Source organism: Chiloscyllium punctatum, chromosome 5, assembly GCF_047496795.1.
Source record: "Chiloscyllium punctatum isolate Juve2018m chromosome 5, sChiPun1.3, whole genome shotgun sequence".
Lineage (NCBI taxonomy): Eukaryota > Metazoa > Chordata > Chondrichthyes > Orectolobiformes > Hemiscylliidae > Chiloscyllium > Chiloscyllium punctatum.
This window is the reverse complement of record NC_092743.1, coordinates 14,487,793-14,511,759: the sequence shown is the minus strand read 5'-3', so window position 1 is coordinate 14,511,759 and position 23,967 is coordinate 14,487,793. Positions and strand designations below refer to the sequence as shown.

General features: G+C 40.4%; 1 protein-coding gene across 1 annotated transcript in view; it reads left to right on the top strand.

Annotated features, from left to right (window-relative positions):
* rnmt (RNA (guanine-7-) methyltransferase) overlaps positions 1 to 23,967 on the top strand; it is a 47,687-nt gene that overhangs the window by 10,523 nt on the left and 13,197 nt on the right. The window contains exons 4-8 of the mRNA XM_072569789.1: positions 596 to 711; positions 5,526 to 5,707; positions 9,407 to 9,571; positions 11,061 to 11,178; positions 18,659 to 18,760. Of these exons, the coding sequence (XP_072425890.1) occupies positions 596 to 711; positions 5,526 to 5,707; positions 9,407 to 9,571; positions 11,061 to 11,178; positions 18,659 to 18,760 (683 nt within the window). The remainder of the gene's footprint in view (positions 1 to 595; positions 712 to 5,525; positions 5,708 to 9,406; positions 9,572 to 11,060; positions 11,179 to 18,658; positions 18,761 to 23,967) is intronic.

Below are 23,967 nucleotides of genomic sequence, written 5' to 3'. Positions count from 1 at the left end.
TAGGGACAGCAAGATAAGACATATTTCTGTTTTGGGAATTGGTCTAGAATTGAGCAATGTATCAAATATTTGGATTATGCACTGTTTTTATTTTGTGTATTTTAGTTAAAATATAACTTAATTTTAAGATTAGAATAATATGAAAATCTAATTGAGATCAGGTAAATAGACAAGGTCTTTTCCCTGGTTTTGGGGGAGTCCAGAACTAGAGGGCATAGGTTTAGGGTGAGGAGAAAGACATAAAAGGGACCTAAGAGGCAGCTTTTTCACGCAGAGGGTGGTATGTGTATGGAATGAGCTGCCAGAGGAAGTGGTGGAGGCTATTACCAATACAACATTTAAAAGGCATCTGGATGAGTAAATGAATCGGAAGGGTTTAGAGGGATCTGGGCCAAGTGCTGACAAATGTGACTGGATTAATTTAGGATATCTAGTCGGCATGGATGAGTTGGACTGAAGGATCTGTTTCTGTGTTGTACAACTCTGAAACGATGTCAGATGACAAAGTGCAAAATATGTTTTTAAAAGTTGTAACTTTACGTTCAATTTGTGAGGATGATAGCTGCTTAAATTCCTTTACACCCTTCTTTAACAGATATGGCTGACATTTCTGTTGAGCAATGCACTAAGCGGTACATTGACATGAAAAACAGATGTTATTCGAACGAACATCTTTTTGCTGCAGACTTTATAAGAGCCGACTGCACCAAGGTAAAATGTTCAGTTGCATCTAATCTTCAAATCCATAATTCATTGCAAATTTTAACAAATGTAGATGTTTTTGCACCATTTTAGAAGCATAATTTAGCAGGAGTAACTGTAATATTGATAAATTCAGAAAAAAAATGTTTTATTTAGATAACGTTCAGAATCCTGTTAATGGTGCACTAGCTTTTGTTCTTAAAAATACATTTAATTTTTCAAGTATTCTTCCACTTTATATAGTCTGCTTCATATTTATATTCAGTGGTCTATCTAACAAGCTCTATTAGTGGAATTTAGTGCTGCGGAATTGTGTTAGCAGATAATGTAAATTCTGCAATTTTAAGTTGAATGTAAAGAGTGATAAATGAGTCCTTGGTAATTTGGATCTTTTGCCGGTTCATAAGGACGGTGGAAAAGTTTTTAGTGTAGGATAATGGGGCTTGCTGTGGACTGTTCTAGTAAAGAGTTAGTATAAAGTCAAAGTGAGCATTGGTTTGCTTCTCTCTTAAGACCTCTTTGGTTCCAAAAGATTTGTGCAAAAAACAAGTGGGATTCATTCTCCATATTTAATTGCCTGTCAGTCATTGAATTGAAAGCATGTAACTTGCTATTGAACTTACATCCAAGGAAATAGAATTAGTTGTTACAAAATTGCAATCTTTCTGATCTGGGAATTGAAGAAAATGTGCAAGTCAAGTATGTGCAATGTATCTAACTAGCCTGATGCTTAGTAAATTACATGCTAGTTAAATTTATTCATGGGATGCGGGTATCATCAGCCTTTTATTGCCTATCTCTACTTGCCCTTGAGAAAGTGGTGATGAACTATCATGTTGAAGTGCTGCAGTCTATTCACTGAGCACGTGAACAAGAAACGAGAGTAGGCCACTCAGCCCTTTGGGCCTGCTCAGCCATTTAATACGATCTGATCTTAACCTCAACTCTACATTCCTGCTTAAACTCCAGTGATCTTTCATCTGTCTTAGTAGTCAAGAACCTATCCATTTAATGACTGTTTCTCAGAAGGTTGACATTCTTTTTTCCTCATCTCAGTCTTAAATTGTTGATCCCTTATTTCCCATTGACTCTAGTTTTGTTAGGACTGCTTGATGCAGCATTCAATCAACTACAGACTATGTGTCATAAGCAGGCACTCACCTTCTTGAATTTAGCCACATTTGAATCAAGGCTGTAAAGAGGTCATGGCTGCATGGCTCAGGCAGAACTTAAACTGAACGTCAGTAAATAGATTATTGCGAAGCAACTGCTGCTTGAAAGCACTGTTGATGATCTCCTCCATCATTTCATTGATGATCAAGAGTAGATGGTTGAGGTGGTAATTGCTTATGTTGGATTTGCCATGCTTTTTGTCTACAAGGCATACCTGGGCAATGTTTTGCACAATAGGGGTGGATTTTGGTATTATAGCCATATTGCAACAGCTTGGGTAAGAGTGCAGAATTCGCCACACAATGTCTTTAACACTATTGGTGGAATATTGCCAGGGTCCATGGCCTTTGCTACATCCAGTATCATCAACTGATTTTTGATATCACTTGGAATGAATCGAGTTGGCTGAGGACGAGCATCTGTGATGTTTTGAACCTCAATGAGGCAGAAAGGTCATTCACTTGGCACCTTTGGCGGAAGGTTTGTAGTAGATACCTCAGATGTGCTGGGCTCTTCCATTATTGGAGAGATTTGTGGAGCCCCACCTTGTATTGGGTTGTTTTAATTATCCAACACCATTCACGATTGGATGTGACAGCAACTGCAAAGCTGAGATCTGATCCATTGATTGTGAAAACATGAAGTTCTGTTTATAGGATACTGCTTATATGTTTTGACACAAAGTAGTCCTGTGCTTTGGCTTCATCAGGTTGATACCTTTATTGTTAGGTGTGCTTGGTGCTCTTCTCTATGTACCCTCCTGCACTTTTCATTGAACCAGGCACGTTGGTAGCTGTGGAAGTGAATATGCTGGGCCCTGAGGTTGCAGACTGTTTTTGAGTATATTGCTGCTGCTGCTGATGGCACAGTGTTTTCTGGGTGTCCGGTCTTGAATTGCTAGATCTGTTCGAAATTGATCCTATTTAGCATTGGGTACTGCCACATAATAAAATGGAGAGTATCCCCAATTTGAAGATGGGACTTCACATTTGCAGGGATTGTGCACTTGTCACTCTTTATACTGTCATGAGCAGATGTATCTGGCAGAGAGATTGGTGAGGATGAGATCAAGTATATTTTTCCCCCTTGGTTCCCTCACTACCTGCCATCCATCCTGTCTACCAGCCATATTCTTTCGGACTCAACCAACTCAGTCAGTGGTGGTTCTTCAGCATTGAAGTTGCCCAGTCAGAATTTACTCTGTGCACTTGCTGCCCTTGGTGTCACTTTCAAGTCTCGTTGAACTTGGAGAAGAGCTTATACATCAGCGGAGAGGAGAGGGTTGGTATGTGCCAATCAGCAGGATGGTTCCTTATCCGTGTTTTGATGCCATGAAATCTCATGGGATCTGTAGTCAGTGTTGAGGAATCCCAAGGAAATTCCTCCTGACTGACTGCCTTCACCTTTACTGGATCTGTCCAGCTCATGGGACAGGACATACAGTGGATGCCAGTGACGGTATCTGGGCATTTGTGTAAGATAGGAATACACGTGTATGACAATGTCTAGCTATTGCTTGACTAGTATTTGTGATAAAGCTCTCCCAGTTCTGGTGCAAGTCCCAGGGTCTTAGTAAAGAGGACTTTGTAGGATTGATGGGGGAGGGGGAATAAGTTTGCTGTTGTCATTACTGCTACTTAGGTCAATGCCAGAGAGTCCATCTGGTTTCTTTCCTTTTTGAGACCTTATAGCATTTAGATGCAACTGTCCATTGCTTGTCCATTTCAGAAGGCAGTCGATAGTTGAACACATTGCTGTGGGCCTGGCATCACATGTATGCCAAACCAGATAACAGGGTAGATTTCCTTCCCTAAAAGGGTATGAATGAACCAGAAGTGTTTTTCTAATTGATCCTGGATTTGTGGTCATAGTTGGACTTTTAACTTCCATTTAGTGGCATTTGCACATTCTCCCCGTGTCTGCGTGGGTTTCCTCCAGGTTCTCCGGTTTCCTCCCACAGTCCAAAATATGCAGGTTAGGTGAATTGGCCATGCTAAATTACCCGTAGTGTTAGGTGAAGGGATAAATGTAGGGGAATGCGTCTGGGTGGGTTGCGCTTTGGCGGGTCGGTGTTCACTTGTTGGGCCGAAGGGCCTGTTTCCACATTGTAAGTAATCTAATCTAATCTAATCTAATCTAATCTAATCTAATCTAATCTACTGGCAGTAAAGGAGACTATTTGGCCAGTTATGTCTGTGGTTCTTTGGAGCAGTCTAATTTGACCCCTCCTCACTTGTAACTCAAAATTTTTACCTTCTAATATTCATCTAGATCCCTTTTGAAAATTTATTATTGAACCGACTCCCATCACCTTTTCAAACATAACAGTGTAGGCATTTTTTCTGGTCACCTGTGATCCTTGTGCAAATTTGCTTAAACCTATAACTTTTGGTGACTGAGCCTTCTGATGCTGGAAGCGGGGGGTTTCTCTGACTCACCTCCTCAGAACACTTCAGTATTTTCAAAGCCTTGACCAAATCTCCCCTTCACCTTCTCTGCAGCAAGAAGGTCAATCTCACTTTCTCCATTCATGCCTGTTATAATGTCTAGCAAATTTCCTGTGCATGCTCTGGAAGCCCATGATTCCTTGTAGATATTGCCCACTTAGAGAAATCTGGAATGATTTCCCATGACTAGAACTGTGAGGTGGGAAAATAAAAATCCAGTTTGATTCATTTTAATGATTGCCCACAGATGTGTGGCACAACATAACCTGCAAGGCATTTGGAAATAAGGTTAGCAGGAAAATGACCATTTTTAAAAAATGTGTTCATGGGACGTGAACGTTGCTTGCTAGGGCAACAGTGCCCATTTAATGCCCATCCCTAACTACCCAGCATCAACAACACAGTGGTTCTGGAGTCACTTGTAGGCCAGACAATTTAAGGATGGCAGATCTTCTTCCCTATTGGGCATTAATGAACCAGATAGGATTTTATGGCAATCAACAATGTTGCTACTAGGTAAGCTTTTTATTCCAGAGTTTTATTGAATCCAAATGACACCATCTGCCATGGTAGGAATTGAGCCTATGTTGTCAGAAAATTAGAATCACAGAATCTCTATAATATAGATAGAGGCCATTTACCCAGTGAGTTTGCACCGACCCACCAAAGAGCATCTCATCCTATCTCCTAAATCCACATTTAGGAGAGTTAATTCACCTAGCCTGCATGCTATGGGACAGTTAGCATAGCCAACCCACCTAAACTGTACATCTTTGGATTGTGGGAGGAAACTGGAGCACCTGGCGGAAGCTTACATGGACACGAGAAGAACATGCAAACTCCAGCACCAGGGAGCCGGGTTCGATCCACCCTGTGGTGATTGTCTGTGCGTAGGCTGACGTGCTAACCACTGAGACACCTATTAGCCTGGGTTTCTAGATTAAGAGAACAGTGATGTGACCACAATCCCCGCCCCCACAACCCCATTTCCTCTTCTTAAAAAAAAATTTTTTTAAATTAGAACATGCCAAGAATGCAGCTTAATATGTTTGATCACTTGACCTGAAACATTAACTCTATTTCTTTCCATAGTTACTGCTTGAGCTGTTGAGTTTTTCCAACATCTTTTGTTTTAACTTGGAATTTCCAGTGTCGACAGTATTTTGCTTTTGATGCAGCTTTTGCTGTTTTTCTTTTTGAAAGGAGTTACTGACTGAGAAATACCACGATCCTGATATAGTCTTTGACATCTGCAGTTGTCAGTTTGTCTACCATTATTCTTTTGAGACATTTCAACAGGCAGACACCATGCTGAAGAATGCCTGTGAACGCTTGCGTCCTGGAGGATACTTCATTGGAACTACGCCAAACGCTTTTGAACTTATGTGAGTCTAAATTTTTGTTTTATTCTTTCAAGAATTTGAGCATGAGTATGGGAGGAACGAAATAATGGAATGGTTGAATGAGAAAATACTAAATTAGATCTAAGCTTCCAGGAAGTTAGCTGGGCATATTATTACATTCAGCTTCAAACTGTTTGAGGTATCTTGTTCCACAACTGAAGCTTCTGGGTGAAAAAGTTATATTTTTGTTTCCTTCTTGCTAATGTGTAAATTGGCATTTGAATATTTTAATGTAGGTAGCCAGTAGTTTTTAAATAGTTCAATTGTCTAATCCTAACAGTGAAAACTTAACCTCTTCATCCAACTCACTGTTCTTTGAAATTGTTTGGTTGTCTTTGTACCTACCTCTCATTGCCCTATCCTTTCTATGGCGAGTAGACTTAAAGACAGATGGATTATGTTGACTGCCAAGTTCTACAGGGTTTTCTTTTTTGTTTGAACATGATTCATCTTCCAAAAATAATCCAGTATCTTTTTTGATCTCTGATGTTGGATCCAAACATAGCTTTTCTTTTTGTAGATTTATCAATACATATGCTCGTAACTTTCCTTATTTGTGGACTGAATCCCCCGCTTTTCAGTATTCTGTAGTAAATGGCTCACCATTTTTGGGAATGTGATGAATTGACTTCCCCCTAGACTCCAGCTTCAACAGAGAGTTGAAGCAGCTAACTTGATAAGTACCTCTAGCGTTTTCCTAAATATCCACTCCCTTCAGCATATAATAAGTGCACTTTATACATTGACAAAACCCAGGACCTCCACTGTTTTCTAAGAACAGGAGCAATAGCAATGCCCTTACAAGCTCCCCATTTTGTTGTACGCAGTTCTGACTTGGACCGCCATGGCTGAGTCAAAATTCTGGAGGTCTCTACCAAATAGCATCTTCTCTACAGATTAGGGCTGTTATAGAGGCATAGAAGTCATACAGCATGGAAACAGACCCTTTAGTTCAACCAGTCTGTATCGACCATAATCCCTAACTAAGTTAGCACCCTCTGCCTGTAATTGAAAGATATCCCTTCAAACCTTTCCTACTCATGTGCTTATTCAAATGTCTTTTAAACATTGTAACTGTACCCACATCCACCAATTCCTCTGGAAGTTCATTCCACATACGAAACACTGTTTTAAAAACAAAACAAAAGTTGCTTCATGCCTTTTTAAAATCTTTCCTAAGGGATGGCATGATGGCTCAGTGGTTAGCACTGCTGACTCATAATGCCAGGGACTTGGGTTCGATTCCAGCCTTGGGTGATTCTGTGTGGAGTTTACATATTTCCCTGGGTGCTCCAGTTTCCTCCCAAATCCCAAGGTGTGCAGCTTAGGTGAATTGGCCATGTTAAGTTGCTCGTAGTGTTCAGGGATATGTAGGTTAGGTGCATTAGTCAGGGGTAAATATAGAGTAATAGGGAAACAGGTCTGGGTGGGACACTCTTGCGATGGTTGGTTTGGACTTGTTGGGCTGAAAAGCCTGTTTTACACACTGTAGGGATTCTATGATTCCTCTCACCTTAATGTGCCCTCTAGTCTTGAATTCTCCACCGTAAGAAAGAGGCATGTGCCATTTACCTTATCTATACCCCTCATTATTTTATAAACATCTACAAGGTCATCTCAATCCTCTGTATTCATGTGGAAAACCTCCCAGGCTGTCCAGCCTTACCTTATAACTCAAACCCTCCATTCCCAGCAACCCTCCATTCTGCTAAATCTCTTCTGAACCTTCTCCAGCTTAACGATGTCCTTACTGTAACAGGGTAACTAGAACTAGAAGAGACTTCACCAACATCTTGCCCAACCTCAACATAATGTCCCAACTCCTGTGTTCAAAGATCTGCGCAATGAAGGCAAGGAGGCTAAAAGCTTCTTATCCACATGTGATGCAAACTTTAAAGAATTATGTACCTGAACCTGGTCTCTGTTCTATAACACTACCCAAAACTCTACTTTTCATTGAATAAGTCACGTCTTTTTTTTTGTTTTCCCAAAATGTAATACCTCACTAATCCAAATTAAATTCCATTTGCTACACTTCAGCTCATTGACCCAATTGTTCAACAAACCCAACTGCTATTAGATAAAAAATAAGTTAGTGCCAGTGATGTCCACATCCTCTGGCTGACTGTGAGAAATAGCTATTTAGGCTAAACTAATTGCATTTATGGGCTTAATTGTGTTTAAGATTATAAATAGGAGTAGACATCTGATCTTTTGAATAGATTCAATCATTTAATAAGATTATGCTTCACCTTCTACCTCCAAGCTACCTTTCTCAATGATACAATATTCCTTGGTTTCCTTACTAGAGAAAAACCTGTCAAAAACAACGAACTAAAGATGCTGGAAAACCGAAATGACAACAGAAATTGCTGGTCTGGCAGCTTCTGTGGAGAGAAAGCAGAACTGAAGAAGTAGCCCCTCAATCCTTGAGCATCTAGTTCCTTTTATAGGGTAGACAATTCCAGATGCACGGTCATCTCAATCAGAAGATGTCTCCTTGTCCCCAATCAAAATGATGCATGTCCTCTTCTCGTCCACCTCCCCACTTTGGAAATGTGAGCTACTTGCTGTGGATTCTCTGTCCAGCGAAACATTCTCCCAGTATCCACCCAGTCAAACCTCTTAAGAATATTATATATTTAATGATTCTTGTTATTCTAGACTCTGGGGATATGAGCCATATGTACTCTCACCTCCCTGATAGGGAATGAGTCATTTGCATTCTTAATTCCTTGCTGGAACTTTTAAGTTATTAAGTTGAATGGTGATAGATTGGGAAAGATGGAGGTGCAACCAGACCTGGGAGTCCTTGTACACCATTCGCTGAAAGTAAGCAAGCAAGTGAAGAAAGCAATTGGTATGTTAACTTTCAAAGCAAGAGAATTTGAGTACAGGAATAGGGATGTCTTGCTGCAATTGTATGGGGCCTTGGTGAGATCACACCTAGAATATTGTATGCAATTTTGAGCTTATTATCTGAGGAAGGGTGTTCTAGCTATGGAGGAAGTGTGAGGAAGGTTTACCAGACTGATTCCTGGGCTGACACAACTGGATATATTAGGACTTGCATTCATTTAGAATTTAGAAGAATATGGGTGATCTCATAGAAACCTACAAAGTTTCAACAGGACCGAACAGTGTTCCCAGTGACCTGGGAGTCCAGAACCAGGGGTCACAGTCTAAAGGTAAGAGGCAAGCCATTTAGGACCGAGATGAGAAATGTTTTCACCCAGAGAGTGGTGAATCTGTGGAACTGTCTCCCAAAGAAGGCAGTTGCGTCCAAAACATTGAATGTTTACAAGAAGTTAGATTAAATTCTTGGGGCTAAAGGAATCAAAGACTATGGATAGAAAGTGGGAACAGGGTACTGAGTTGATTGGTTTGAATAGTGGAGCAGGCTCTAATGGCCAAATTTCCCACTCCTTATTTTCTATGTTCTTACCTCCTTGACCGCTCAGCATTTGGCTTTGTTTCACACGACAATAGATGCTTCTAGATTTTATGCGTTACAGTTGAGTAAATTGCTTTCCAATCCTGAATTTAGTGAATTATGACAGTGACAATGCAAATTGTCAGATTTTTATGTAGTTTGAGAATATGATAGTTTTAACCACATTTGAATGTTTTTTTAAAAAAAATGGTATTGGTGTTGCTTCAATTTGTGTCTTTCCTCTTCAGAAAACGTCTGGAAACATCAGAAACCAGCTCATTTGGAAATGAACTATACAGTGTAACGTTTCAAAAGAAAGGCGAATACCCACTCTTTGGCTGCCAGTATGACTTTAGCTTGGAAGGAGTAGTTAACGTCCCTGAATTCCTTGTTTATTTTCCACTGTTTGAAGAGTAAGTTATTTGTCGAGAAAGCAGTTCTAATTCTGTATTACAACCCTAGATTTCTAATCTTGGCTGACCACTTTTGTATTTGGAAATTTAGGTACATTTGGTAGAAACAGAGGCAAAAGCTAAAACATTAGATTTCAACAATTGTATTGCCTTAATTGTTAGAATATAATCTTTAACTAAGATGTCACCTATAATGTTTCAAGTAGTTTTGTTATATTACACTATTCCAGTAAAGCATAGAGTATAAATGTCAGCAGTCCCAAACAGCAGTCACATTGATTCCTTCAATTCAATTCCTGAGAAACATTGCTTTTATACTCAGTGGTAACCGATATTTCTCTGGCAGTGTGAGAGAAAGGTAGTACATGCATCTATGTGGAGCTTGTCATGAACTCTGAACATCCTTGTGCCAATGACTAACTGTTATAGTCACTGTAAAAGAAAATATAAGCAACTGCCTTTGCTCTCTCAAGCTTCCACAATCGCATGGATAATCTGTTTTTGAGATGATATCAATTCAGAGATAAATATTGGCTATGACACCAGAGAAAATTCTCGCACAAAACTGAAATTGTGCACTAGGATCTTTTATAACACCTCGTTAAACGGGACTTTAGTTTAAGGTCCAAAGGTGACACCACTGACAGGGTGCTGCTCTGTAAGGACTGCTTTAGAGTGTCACCTGAGGTTTCTGAGACCAAGTCTCCAAAGTGGGGCGTAACCTTCTGACTTGTAGGTGATGTGCTACAACTGAACCACTGATGCAAAGTAACTGACTATCAGGAGTATTAGCCACTGTAGTTGTATATTGGCAGGAACAGTGAGACACTGCATGGTGAAAAGTAAGCTGCTGAGGTTACTCGTACCGTAAGGACCAGGTTGAGGGCTGGAAGAATGTTTGAGCATTTTGGTGACTTTCTGCAAGACTAAATCGTAAGGTTTCATGGACTATTCCAATTTATTCTATTATTTGGTCTACCGGTTAATACTTTTGAGAAAATGAAGTTTTTTATTTGCCTTGAATCTTCTACCGGTTTACCCTTAATCATTTATCGTAAATGAATTGCTTAACCAGCCTTGTGACGTGTTTTTGTTTTCAGTTTTAGGCAAGTGACTGACTTAAGATTTTCAGATTTAATGTACCTATTCTTTTGAAGTAGTGAATATATTTTGGGAAATATAAAAGGGGACTTAAATATTTGAATCTAATTGCAGGCTGGTTTGTAGACGTTCCAAAGAGCATTTTATTGTCTCATGATCTGTATTCTCACAATAAACGTTTAAAACAAGCAGTTCCATGTTAGTAAATGTGCTGATGTGTTAATTGAACGATAAGAGTCAAACTCAGTGTAAGAATACTGGTCTTCACCAATGCATTATTGTCTGCTGGTTTGGCCAGGAGGTGAGCTCCTTTCAGTATAATTTCTCCTTGTAAAGCACTCATTTGTAAAGTTTTAGCAGCTGTTTATATTGGTCTTTGTCCTTCTAGGATGGCTAAAAAGCACAAGATGAAGCTCGTTTTTAAAAAAACTTTTGCCGAGTTTTTCAAAGAGAAAGTCCAGAATTCGGAACATAAAATGCTGCTGAAGAAAATGAAGTCGTTAGAGGTAATATGAAACAATAGCTAACAATAGGGTGGGACTGGAAAAGCAATCTGGCCTTTTGGTGATTTTTCTTTTCGCTAATGGTCAAATACATGAAATGGAAAGTTTGCAGTGTGAGATTTGACATGAGAGCTTCGTAGAATCATAGAATCCCTGCAGTGTGGAAACAGGCTGTTTGACCCAGCAGGTACACACGGAACAGCATCCCACCCAGACCCATCCTCTTACCCCTGCATTTCCCTAACCCACCAAGCCTGCACATCTCTGCACACTATGGGAAATTTAGCATGGCCAATCTGCCTAACTTGCATATCTTTGGACAGTGGGAGGAAACTGTAGCAAACCAGGCATGTCAAAGTTTAAAATCAGAATTAAAATTTCAGGGTTTTTCCAAAAGGTTTCCTTTGCATTCCCGGTTGCATTCCATAATACAGTGAAGATAAGCTTTGGTGTTAATTTGGCAGAAATCAGCACTTTTTGGAATCCACAAACTTCTCTTCTGAATCTAAAGATGATGTTATATATGTTGTATTTCAGTATTGATGACTACACTTCCTGTTTGGTTCACTGTTGTCTTCTGGAAAAGGAATTGTGCCATCCCTTTGAAAATGGCTGATGGGTAGCTCAAGACCCTTAGCAGTGTGGTTGATTCTCCTCTCCGTTGTACTAAATATTTTAAATGTAGAGTATAAGGGTGAAAAGAAATGGGAATGTGTATTTAAATTCCACCACAGCAGCTGGGCTCTAATAAGTTGAACTTGGACAGCAAACAAATAAAACTAGATTTAAATTCTATAAAGTGAGCCCGATGAAACTGAAACGTGATTTGTGGGTATGTGAATGCAACTTTAATGAAGCTGTGCTGCTGCAGAGAGATTTGCAGAACACCTAGACGGTTTAGTTGATGGATGTCATTGTTGCTGAAAGAGGCTTAGCAAGCACCATGGATTAAACTATACAGTGCACAAACAACCAGAAGCTTTTTAATAACTCAGTTTTTGACTTGTGACTTAAAATCTCAATATTTTAAAAAGGAGGTTAAGAAAACAAATTCTTAATGCAAGGAGTGCTTCAAGATGAGAAGAGGTGCAGCCAATGTGAATTGTACACTAACAGACATGTCATTAGACAATAAGTACAGGAGTAGGCCATTCTGCCCTTCGAGCCTGCACCACCATTCTATATGATCATGGCTGATCATCCTCAATCAGTATCCTGATCCTGCCTTATCTCCATAACCCTTGATTCCACTATCCTGGAGAGCTCTATCCAACTCTTTCTTAAATGAATCCAGAGACTGGGCCTCCACTGCCCTCTGGGGCAGAGCATTCCACACAGCCGCCACTCTCTGGGTGAAGATGTTTCTCCTCATCTCTGTCCTAAATGGTCTACCCCGTATTTTTAAGCTGTATCCTCTCGTTCGGCACTCACCCATCAGCGGAAACATGTTTCCTGCCTCCAGAGTGTCTAATCCTTTAATAATCTTATGCGTCTCAATCAGATCCCCTCTCAGTCTTCGAAACTCAAGGGTATACAAGCCAGTTGCTCCAGTCTTTCAATGTAAAGTAGTCCTGCCATTCCAGGAATTGACCTCGTGAACCTATGCTGCATTCCCTCAATAGCCAGAATGTCTTTCCTCAAATTTGGAGACCAGAACTGCACACAGTACTCCAGGTGTAGTCTCGCCAGGGCCCTGTACAGCTGCAGAAGAACCTCTTCGCTTCTATACTCAATCCCTCTTGTTATGAAGGCCAGCATGCTATTAGCATTCTTCACTACCTGCTGTACCTGCATGCTTACCTTCATTGACTGGTGCACAAGAACACCCAGATCTCTTTGTACTGCCCCTTTACCTAAATTGATTCCATTTAAGTAGTAATCTGCCTTCCTGTTCTTGCCACCAAAGTGGATAACTATATTTTTATCCACATTAAACTGCATCTGCCATGCATCTGACCACTCACCTAACCTGTCCAGGTCACCCTGTAATCTCCTAACATCCTCCTTACATTTCAGCCTACCACCCAGCTTTGTATCATCAGCAAATTTGCTAATGTTATTACTAATACCATCTTCTATATCATTAACATATATTGTAAAAAGCTGCGGTCCCAGCACTGATCCCTGTGGTATCCCAGTGGTTACTACCTGCCATTCCGAAATCGAGCCGTTTATCACTACTCTTTGTTTCCTGTCAGCCAACCAACTTTCAATCCAAGTTAGTACTTTGCCCCCAATACCATGCGCCCTAATTTTGCGCACTAACCTCCTATGTGGGACTTTATCAAAAGCTTTCTGAAAGTCCAGGTACACTACATCTACTGGATCTCCCTTGTCCATCTTTGGAGTTACATCCTCAAAAAATTCCAGAAGATTAGTCAAGCATGTTTTCCCCTTCATAAATTCATGTTGACTCTGACATATCCTGTTACTGCTATTCAGATGTGTCGTAATTTCATCCTTTATAATAGACTCCAGCATCTTTCCCACCACTGAGGTCAGACTAACTGGTCTATAATTTCCTGCTTTCTCTCTCCCACTTTCTTAAAAAGTGGTACAACATTAGCCACCCTCCAATCCGCAGAAAGTGATCCCGAATCTATCGAACTCTGGAAAATAATCACAAACATATCCACGATTTCTTGAGCCACCTCCTTCAGTACCCTGGGATGTAGACCATCAGGCCCTGGGGACTTATCAACCTTCAGACCTAACATTCTCTCCAACATCAATTCCTGACAAATATAAATTCCCTTCAATTTAGGTCCTTCAGCCACTGTTACCTCAGGGAGATTGCTTGTGTCTTCCCCAGTGAACACAGATCTGAAGTAACAATTCAATTCTTCTGCCATTTCTTTGTTCCCCATAATATATTCCCCTGTTTCTGTCTTCAAGGGCCCAATTTTAGTCTTAACCATTTTTTTGCCTTTCACATACCTAAAAAAGCTTTTACTATCCTCCTTTATATTTTTGGCCAGTTTACCTTCGTACCTCATTTTTTCTCTGCGTATTTCCTTTTTAATAATCCTCTGTTCTTTAAAAGCTTCCCAGTCTTCTGTTTTCCCACTTATCTTTGCTATGTTATACTTTTTCTCTTTTAATTTTATATGTTTCTTAACTTCCCTCGTCAGCCACGGAATCCCATGCCGCTTCCTAGGATCTTTCTTCCTTTTTGGAATGAACTGATCCTGCATCTTCTGCATTATACGCAGAAATATCCGCCATTGTTCCTCCACTGTCATCCCTGCTAAGGTTTTGCACCATTGAACTTTGGCCAGCTCCTCCCTCAAAGCTCCATAGTTCCCTTTATTCAACAGAAATATTGTCACTTCCGATTGTACCCTCTCCCTCTCAAATTGCAGATTAAAGCTTATTGTATTATGGTCACTACTTCCCAATGGCTCCTTCACTTCGAGATCCCTGATCGATGCACAATACCAGATCCAGAATTGCCTTCTCCCTGGTAGGCTCCAGCACCAGCTGTTCTAAGAATCCATCTCGTAGGCACTCGACAAAGTCTCTTGCTTGAGGTCCAATACCATCCTGATTCTCCCAGTCTACCTGCATGTCCCTAGTGGTGGAATTCTAAATGCCTCCTTTTTCTATCGGGGAAAATTCCCTAATCAGGGAGTAATGTAACCTTGTTCATTAACATATCGGGTAACACTGGACCAACGTAGGCATACACTGATGTGTTATATTCTCATCTGAGATCTTTGTCATCAGATGCACCTTTAGTTAGGGGTTTTAGTAGAAGGGGTATCGACAGGTAAAAGTAAGTAAAAACTTTCAAGTCCTCCCAGTCATAGATCAATTTTTTAAATTTGTGCTTCAATTCAGTATAATTATGCTTTATAAACGAGGCACAGTTTATAAAGCACACTGCTGACATCTTCTGGCATAAATTCTAAATTGCAGATTTTGTGCCAATGGATTCTTCTTCAAGTTTTGATATCTCTGTTAACTGCAGCTTGACTCTGACTTTACTAGGTCTCCCTAGAATGAGTTAAAAATCGCACAACACCAGGTTATAGTCCAATAGGTTTATTTGAAAGCACTAGCTTTCAGAGTGCTGCCCCTTCATCACGATCACCTAATGAAGGAGCAGTGCTCTAAAAGCTAGTGCTTCCAAATAAACCTGTTGAACTATAAGCTGGTGTCATGTGATTTTTAACTTTCTACGTCCCAGTCCAACACCAGCATCTCCAAATCATCCCGAAAATGACCCCCTGAATTCTTTTGAGATGAAGGTCACAATGTCTTGCTGTTCCTTTCTGTGCTGCTTTGTGATATGGATAACGTAAGATACCAGATGGCATGGTAGCTTAGTGGTTTGCACTGCTATCTCACAGCACCAGGGACCAGGGTTTGGTTCCAGCCTCAGGTGACTATATGTGTGGAGTTTGCATATTCTCCCTGCGTTGGCATGGATTTCCTCCTGGTGCTCCAGTTTCCTCTCTGTCCAAAGATTTGCAAGTTTAGGTTGAGTGTCCATGCTAAATTGCACAGTGTCCAGCCATATTCAGAGAAACCTCGATTATCCGGCGTTCGATTATCTGAATATCTGATTATCCAGCAAGATCACAAAGTGCCAACGCTTGACAAAATGTTATCCAGAATTCGATTAACCGAACAAAATATTTCCTGCCCATGTCCTTCAGCTAATCGAGGTTCCTCTGTATAGGTTAGGTGGATTAGCCATGGGAAATGCGGAAGTATAATGGGTGAGTATGGGTGGGATGCTCTTTGGAGAGTCGATGTGGACTTGTTGGGCCAAATGGCCTGTTTCCACACTGTAGAGAGTCATGAAATAACCATTTGTGCCAGCATTTCACTTGCTTGTTAACTCAGCTGTCATGAAATCTGATTGTATTTTGAATAACACCCAATATTTTTATTACTGGCTTTCTTTTGGCAAATGATTACTGAAATGTAATTGTGCTTTTGTGCCAGTTCAAAAGCAAGGTGGGGTGCAGGGGACAGTATCCTAGCTGCTGGAGACCTGTGTCAATATCCTTTAGATTTCTAAAAGATTGTTGTGAACCAGGAGGTGCAGGGGTTCTGCTCTAGACCACCTCAAGAGAGTGTGGGCCTCTAAACGTGGACAGTGCATACGGGAGCAGGAAATCGCAAAAGGATCACAGACTGATTAAGTTAGTGGGCAGTGGTTTACTGTGGAATCATGCACATTGGATCCAAGAAACGTTACAGCACTCCCTGAAGAAACTGTCTGTATCAAAGATGTGTAATCTTGCCATTTTGTTGTCAGCCATGGATATTTAAATAACTACCTGGTGGACCATGAGTAGCCAATTGGACCTTTTTGACCCTGTTCAGTCAATCAATATGATTGTCTGATGTGGCTCTGGTATCAATTCCATCTTCCTGTGCTCAGATATTCCTTGACACACTCATTTTCAATAATCTACCTAACCTGGCCTTGAAAAGTGACATTCGGGAAGAGGAAACATCATGAATATTCCCAACTTCAATGAGGGAAAAATCTATTAAAAGACAAGGACTGAGATACTTGCAAGGACTTTGAGCCAGGGGTGACAATTTATCCCTACTCAGGATTTTGCAATGATCATTCTGCTACGCACCTCCGGTATGGCCTTGGTCCATCCATGTATAAAGGAGCTAAATTCCAGCGGTCTAATGACAATGACTGCTTATGACAATGTTACTTTAAATATGATGTTCTACAGCTTTCGGAAAACTGGGGTTAGACTTAGAAGTAGTTTGATGGAAACTCTCCACTAGTTTTAGCACTGCTGCCTCACAGCGCCAGAGACCCGGGTTCAATTCCCGCCTCGGGCAACTGTCTGTGTGGAGTTTGCACATTCTCCCCGTGTCTGCGTGGGTTTCCTCCAGGTTCTCTGGTTTCCTCCCACAGTCCAAAGATGTGCTGGTTAGGTGAATTGGCCATGTGAAATTGCCCTTGGTGTTTGGTGAAGGGGTGAATGGGTCTGAGTGGGTTGCTCTTCGGCGGGTCAGTGTGGACTTGTTGGGCTGAAGGGCCTGTTTCCACACTGTAAGTAATCTAATCTAATCTAAAGGAAGATGGTTCGAGGCATCACTGCAGAAGTTCCTCAGGATAGTGTCAGAGGCCTAACCATCTTTAGCCATTCCAGCAATGGCTGTCTTCCATTGTGAGGTCAGAGGTCAGGTTGTTCGCACAGCCCGTTTGACTTTCACCCCATGTATTAGCTTAACTGTTCACTCCATCTTCCACTGGCATTCAGTGGCAGCAGTATGTTCAAGATATACTGCAGCAGCTTATGAATGCTTCTTCCAAAGCAGTGATCTTTACTGTATCGAAGATTGGTGCTGTAGACGCATAGGACTACCACTAGCTGGCTCTGTCTCCCCTCCCAATCTCTCAAAGAAAATTTTCACACTATCCTGACTTGGAATTATATTGCCTTCCACTCTATTATTGGGTCAAATCCTGGAACCTCTCTCCCTAACAACATTTTTGAGTGTAACTTTCCCAAATAGACTGCAGTGGTTTTTAAAAAAAAAGGCTCACTATACAACTTCAAGGACAATTAAGGAACAGATGGTTAATTGTAGCATAGTTAGTGATGCCTATATCCTGCTTTTACAATCCACACGATGCTAATCACAAATTGGATTCCAAGTGAAACCTGGTTCCATAAATCATAAGTTTGTTTATTGCATTTGATCACCTTGATGGTTAATTCCAGAACATAATCACACTAGGCTGTGCTTTTTTTTTAAACAAAACAACGCAAATCTATAACACAAAAAGTTACATATGTAATAGTTTTGTAAGATCTTAAGGAAAACAAAGTTTGTCTTTTTCCCAGTAATATTCTTGATATATGGTCAATCCCAGTGAAGTGCAACTCTCTCTTAACTCTCTACTTTCTCTTAATTGATTCTTGCTGGTTTTGATGACCTAGAAACTTCCTTTCACTTCTCACACCTTGGAAACTTCACATATTAAACTGCCCTTTGTTGATATGAAGCTGTCTTTCTGAACTGAATTAAAACTTCTAGTGGCACCTGGTCTTTTTTCTTTTTATATTGGAAAAGTTCAACTTTTGGAAACACTTTATTAACTTGTTGGGTTTCTGAGGCATTTAACTTAAATTGCATGTTTTCTTGAAATTTACAAAATTGTTGCATGGTTCCAAATGTTAAAAAGTTGTTGTTGCAGAACTAAAACCATAAGTCTATTTTTGTCTGTAAAATACAAATTTTAAATGAAAATATACACCTCTTACTACACTGAATGCAACAGAAGAAGATTTGTTTGAGTTCTGTTATGATAGAAGGTTTTCTTCCAATGTCAGTGCTGAGGAGTGAAAAGGCGTTTTATTAATTAATCTGTTTTATGAGCCTGGTTTTCTAATTGTCTTTTTTTTTAAAAAAAAGGTACGTTTTCAACATGGATAATGTGTTTTAAAACTTTTTTTGTCATATTACTTATACAATATTCGGTTGTATTTTTCAGCAATATCCTAGTGCAGAGAATAAAGGTAATCCAGCATTTAACCAGCAGGATTATGTGCATGCAGAAGATTACCTGAAGAACCCACAAGCAAGACTGCCACTTGTAGGTTTGAATAGTTCCTTAGATTAATTAGATAATTACATTAAACAATCTTGAAGGTAAATGAATATTGTCTCATCTGCAAACTTATGTCAGTTGTTAAAGATAGATGGAGGGAGAGGTGATGTTGAGGCATGGAGACTGCAGAAGGACTTTGAACAGGACTAGGAGACTGGGTAAAGTAGTATCAAATGGGACGCATTGTGAGAAAGTGTGGGATTATGCAGAAGACTAGAGGTGTAAACTATTTTCTAAATGAGGAAATAATTTGGCAATTTGAAACACTAAAAGGAATCTTGCAGAGAATTCCACAGACTCACTACTCTAGGTGTAGAAATTTCTCCTCGTCTCAGTCTTAAAACTTATCTTTAAACTATGACCTCAGGTCGGAACTCCCCCACCATCAGGAACATCCACATCTAACCTGTCCAAGTCTGTTAGAATTTTCTAAGTTTCTGTAAGATTCTTTTCATTCTTCTAAATTCCAGTGAATATAACTGAAACTGACTCAGTCCTTCCTCCTCCTATGTTAGTACTGCCCGGAATCAATTTGGTAACCCTTTGCTGTACTCAGCCATTGCAAGAACATGCTTCCTCAATTAAAGAGACCAAAACTGCACAGAGTATTCCAGATGTGGCTCACCAATGCACTTAATAATTACAGTTAAGACATTTGTGCTCCTTTACACAAATCCTCTTTCTATGAAGGCCAATATATATTTTGCCTTCCTTACTTTCTGCACTGACACTTTCAGCGATTAGTACATGAAGGCACCCAGCTCTTGAACATTCCCCTCCCTCAAGCCTCTCTTTGTTTGATACCAATGTGGATAATCTTACATTTTTCCACATTACACTGCATCTGCCATGCATTTCTCTACTCTTTCAGCCTACCCAAATCACACAGCAATATCTCTGCATCCACCTCGCAGCTCACCCTTCCACCCAGCTTTGTGTCACCTGCAAATTTTGAGATATTACAGTTCCCTCATTTAGTCATTAACATATATAATAGCTGGGTCAGAGTACCAAACCGTGCGTTACCCCACTAGTCACTGCCTGGCATTCAGGAAAACACCCATATATGCCTATTGTTTGTTTCCTGTATTGCGATATGGGGTAAACCCCCCTCCTCCGCTAATTTAAACCTGCAACACAAAAGATTTACCTTGTCCTATAATTTGTGAAAATTCGAGAGGCAAAGAATTATCCCAAGAGCTACTATTCAAAGTAAAAATTAACAACTTTTTGTTCCAGTCTAACAGAGAATAATTGACTAACAACTATTTACAACTCATTTGTTTAAATCCATCTTGTTCCTTCCCCTCTACAATACTGGTCTGATAAAACCCCTGATTTAAGATTTACCAAAATTTTCAAATTTCAAAACCAGCCAGCTGTCGAATCTTCTCTATGTATCTTCCTCTGTAAATTTGCTCTCCAGGTTGGTGTCAATGTTTTTTCTCTGTGCAAACTCCTCCTCTAGACAGGCACCTCTGAGTTCTTACTAGCTTCCTACATCGGTTGTTCTGTTGGCAGTTCTCTCTCAACTGTTCAATTTTTTCCGGTTTTATGCCCCAAAACATTGGATCGTTTAATTGGTATCTTGGGCCGTTTTTTAAACTGATTGGCCGAATTTGAATTTGTTTTTGTCTCACGGCAACCCATCCAGTGCGAGCTGTTTGATCAAGCATTATAATGTTACCTTGTTCCAGACACACTGCCTCTCCAAGTCCTTGCTAGCTTTCAACTCTCTTAAAGGTACAGTACCCCTTACACCTTCATAACACCTTTCCCCTTAAGAAAATAAAGAGCCATCATAATGAAAAGATGACTTTTTTTCTATTCTTTGAATACATTGGCATAACATACAGATAACTTGTAATCTAAGTTCACCTCAACTATTTCCCATATATGTGTAAAAAAAAGTTGGATAAAGACAAATCTCATATAAGCTTTCAGTTAAGTCCGTGATAATGCATCTGTGATTACATTCTTCCAACCTACAGCACATATGATTCTTAAATTAAAAGTTTGTAACATACGACTCCAATGAAATATCTCATATTCTTGTCTTTAAAATGTTCTAAGAATATAAGGGGATTGTGATCAGTGTGCACAATATTCTTTGACACGTTGTTCGTCACATAAACATTAAAATGTTGTAAGGCCCATACCAAATTCAATACTACTATTTCGATCGTGGAGTATTTCCTCTGCTGGATGTGGAGTATCTTCAAAAAGTAACCAACTGGCAGTTAAATCCCATCATCATTGTCCTGTAGCAGTACAGCTCCAACTCCTATGTCACTAGAGTCGATGGCAACTTAAAAGGATTTGAAAAGCTTTGAGTAGCTAGAACTGGTGCAGTGGTTAATGTTGCTTTGAAATGGTCGAATGCCTCCTGGCATTGTTCTGTCCACTGAAATGGTGCCATTACACTGCTGCAGTTTGGAACAAATTTTGGATAGAATCAGCTGAGTCCTAAGAATCAAAGCACCTCTTTCTTAGAGGTTGGTCATTGAAAATCCTTGACGGCCTGCATCTTTGCATTCCGTGGGGTCAACCTTCCATGACCGACGTTTTGTCCCAAGAATATCACCTGTGCTTTTGCGAATTCAGTTTTGTTGAAGTTTATCTCCAGTTTTGCTTCTCTTAGTCATTCAAAGAGCTCTGCCATCTCTACCATGTCGTCTTTCCAGGACTTAGTGAAGATCACTACATCATCCAAATAGACTGCACAGTTTGTTAACCCAGCCACAACTCTGTTCATGAGTCTTTGGAATGTGGCGAGTGCATTCTTCATGCCAGAGGGCATCACTTTAAATTGATACAGCCCATTTTGGGGTTACAAACGTAGAAATTTCTTTTACCGTCTTTGATAAAGGTACCTGCCAGCAACCACGCAGTAAGTCCAACTTGGTGATGTAACTGGCTTGTCCAACTTTCTCAATTCAGTCCTCCAATCTCAAAATTGGATGTAAGTCTGATTTTTGTAACGGCTTTTACCTTTCGATAATCCACATAAAATCGTTGAGTCCATCCAGTTTGGGAATTAGATGATCGGTGAACTCCACTCGCTCTGGCTTGGTTTGATGGCATCCTTCTCAAGCATCACCTCCATCTCCTTCTGGACCTGTCTGGCTTTGAAAGGATTAAGCTGATAGGGGTGTTCTTTTATCCCTATGTCTACTTCATGTACGATAGCATTAGTCCTCCCCATCTGATTCTTATGTATGTCCTTATACATACATAAGTAATCTTTCAATTGCATTCTTTGCTCCTGAGACAGATAGTTTAACCTATCCCACTCATAAGGACTTCTCATTTTTTAAATCTATTTTGAGGCACATCAAAATCCACATTGTCTGGATTTGATTCCTCACTCTCTAGAGTTGTAACTAACACCTGTTTCTCCAGTTCTTTCTCTTTCGTATAATACAGTTTCAGCATGTTCACATGACATACCCGATACCTTTTTTCTAACTGGCGTCTTCACTAGATAGTTCACCTGACTCAACTTTTTCTCAATTTGATAGGGGCCACTAAACCTGACTTTGAAGTGATCTCCTATTCCTGGTAACAGTGCTAACACGTCATCCCCTCAGGAAAACATCCGAGTCTCAGAGCTTTTATCTGCCACCTGCGTCATTCTATACTGTGTCCTCTTTAGGTGCTGTTTAGCTAACTCATCTACTTCATTTTAATCCCTCCCTCACTTCTGATACATAATCTAAGTGTGAGATCCCCGACTTTGGTCCTGTCAATTTTTCTTCAATTAATTTCAAGGGGTTTCTCACTTCATGTCTGAATATTAACTGAAAGGGAGTGAACGGAGGCGATTTGTTTGGGGCACCTGTAATGGCAAACAATACAAATGGGATACCTTTATACAATCACTTGGGTAATCCTGATAGTATGCTGTCAACATGGTTTTCAAGGTCTGAAGCCATCTTTCTAAAGCTTTCTGGGATTCAGGATGAGTGCTGTATACCTAAGCTGTCCATAACCACCCCAACAGCCTTGCAGTAAAATTTGACCATTGGTCTCACTGGATCTCTCTGGGTATCCCATACTGTATGAAGAAAGCTACTAACTCCTCTACCACCCATTCCGGAATTGCCTCCGGAAATCTGGTAGACACATCCACTATGGTTAACAAGTACTGGTTCCCACTTCTAGTTCACGGGAGGGGACCTGCGCAATCAGTTATAACCCGCGTGAAAGGTTCTTCAAATGTGGGAATTGGCAACAAAGGTGTGGGTTTTATTACTGCCTGTGGCTTACGTACTATTTGACATGTATAACATGTATGGCAAGCTAACCACATCTTTGTGCATTCGAGGCCAGAAAAATGCTTTTGTACCTTAGCCCGAGTCTTTCGTGCCCTGAGGTGACTTCCTACAGGTAGTTCATGTTCTACCCATAACACTTCCTGTCTGTATGCTACCGGCAACACAATCTGGTGCACTTTGGTCCATTTCTCCTCTGCACTGGTCTCCATTTCCATCTTGGGATTTTATCTTCAGGATAATCCTTAGGAATATTCTCTGCCTCCTTTTTGGAATATGCATCCATATATATATTTTTGATTGTCTTGCCTTGCTGTTGCAAGTCCCTTGGCTTTTCAGGACTACTGCAACCTTATATCATACAGGGTGTGCCCTCACTGAACCTCAACACCTTCATCTCTCTTAGTTTTTGCTTTGTGCTGGCTGCACTTGTAATAGTGGGATTTGATTACTGGGCAGTCTGGGAAAATACCAAGATATTTCAGTTTTAACTCAGTTTCTTGGTCTTCCTTGGCCTTCTCCACAAGGGGTGTCACTTTCACCTTTGTTCCTGCCAGATCGTTACCAAGATCAAACTGAAGTCCTGGAACTGACACTGTCAGTCACTCCCACTAACCTGCCCATCTATCCGACAAATTACAACACTCTCGGGTAACAGATCAGAAAGAGTGCATATTTGCTCATCTCTTACTATCAGCAACTGGTTAGATCGTGCATCTCTCAAAACTACAACTTGTTGTCCTTCTCCCCCTGTTCTTTGAGTAAACATTACCCACTGAGGTGAATTCTTTGTAGAGATCAGGTACTAACTCCATACCCAGCCCCTGCCTAAGTTCTCCGCTCACCTGCAGCTCCTTGGCTCTTGTTGAGTTTTCCTTTACTACCTTCACTAATGCCACTGGCTTAGCATCTTTTACC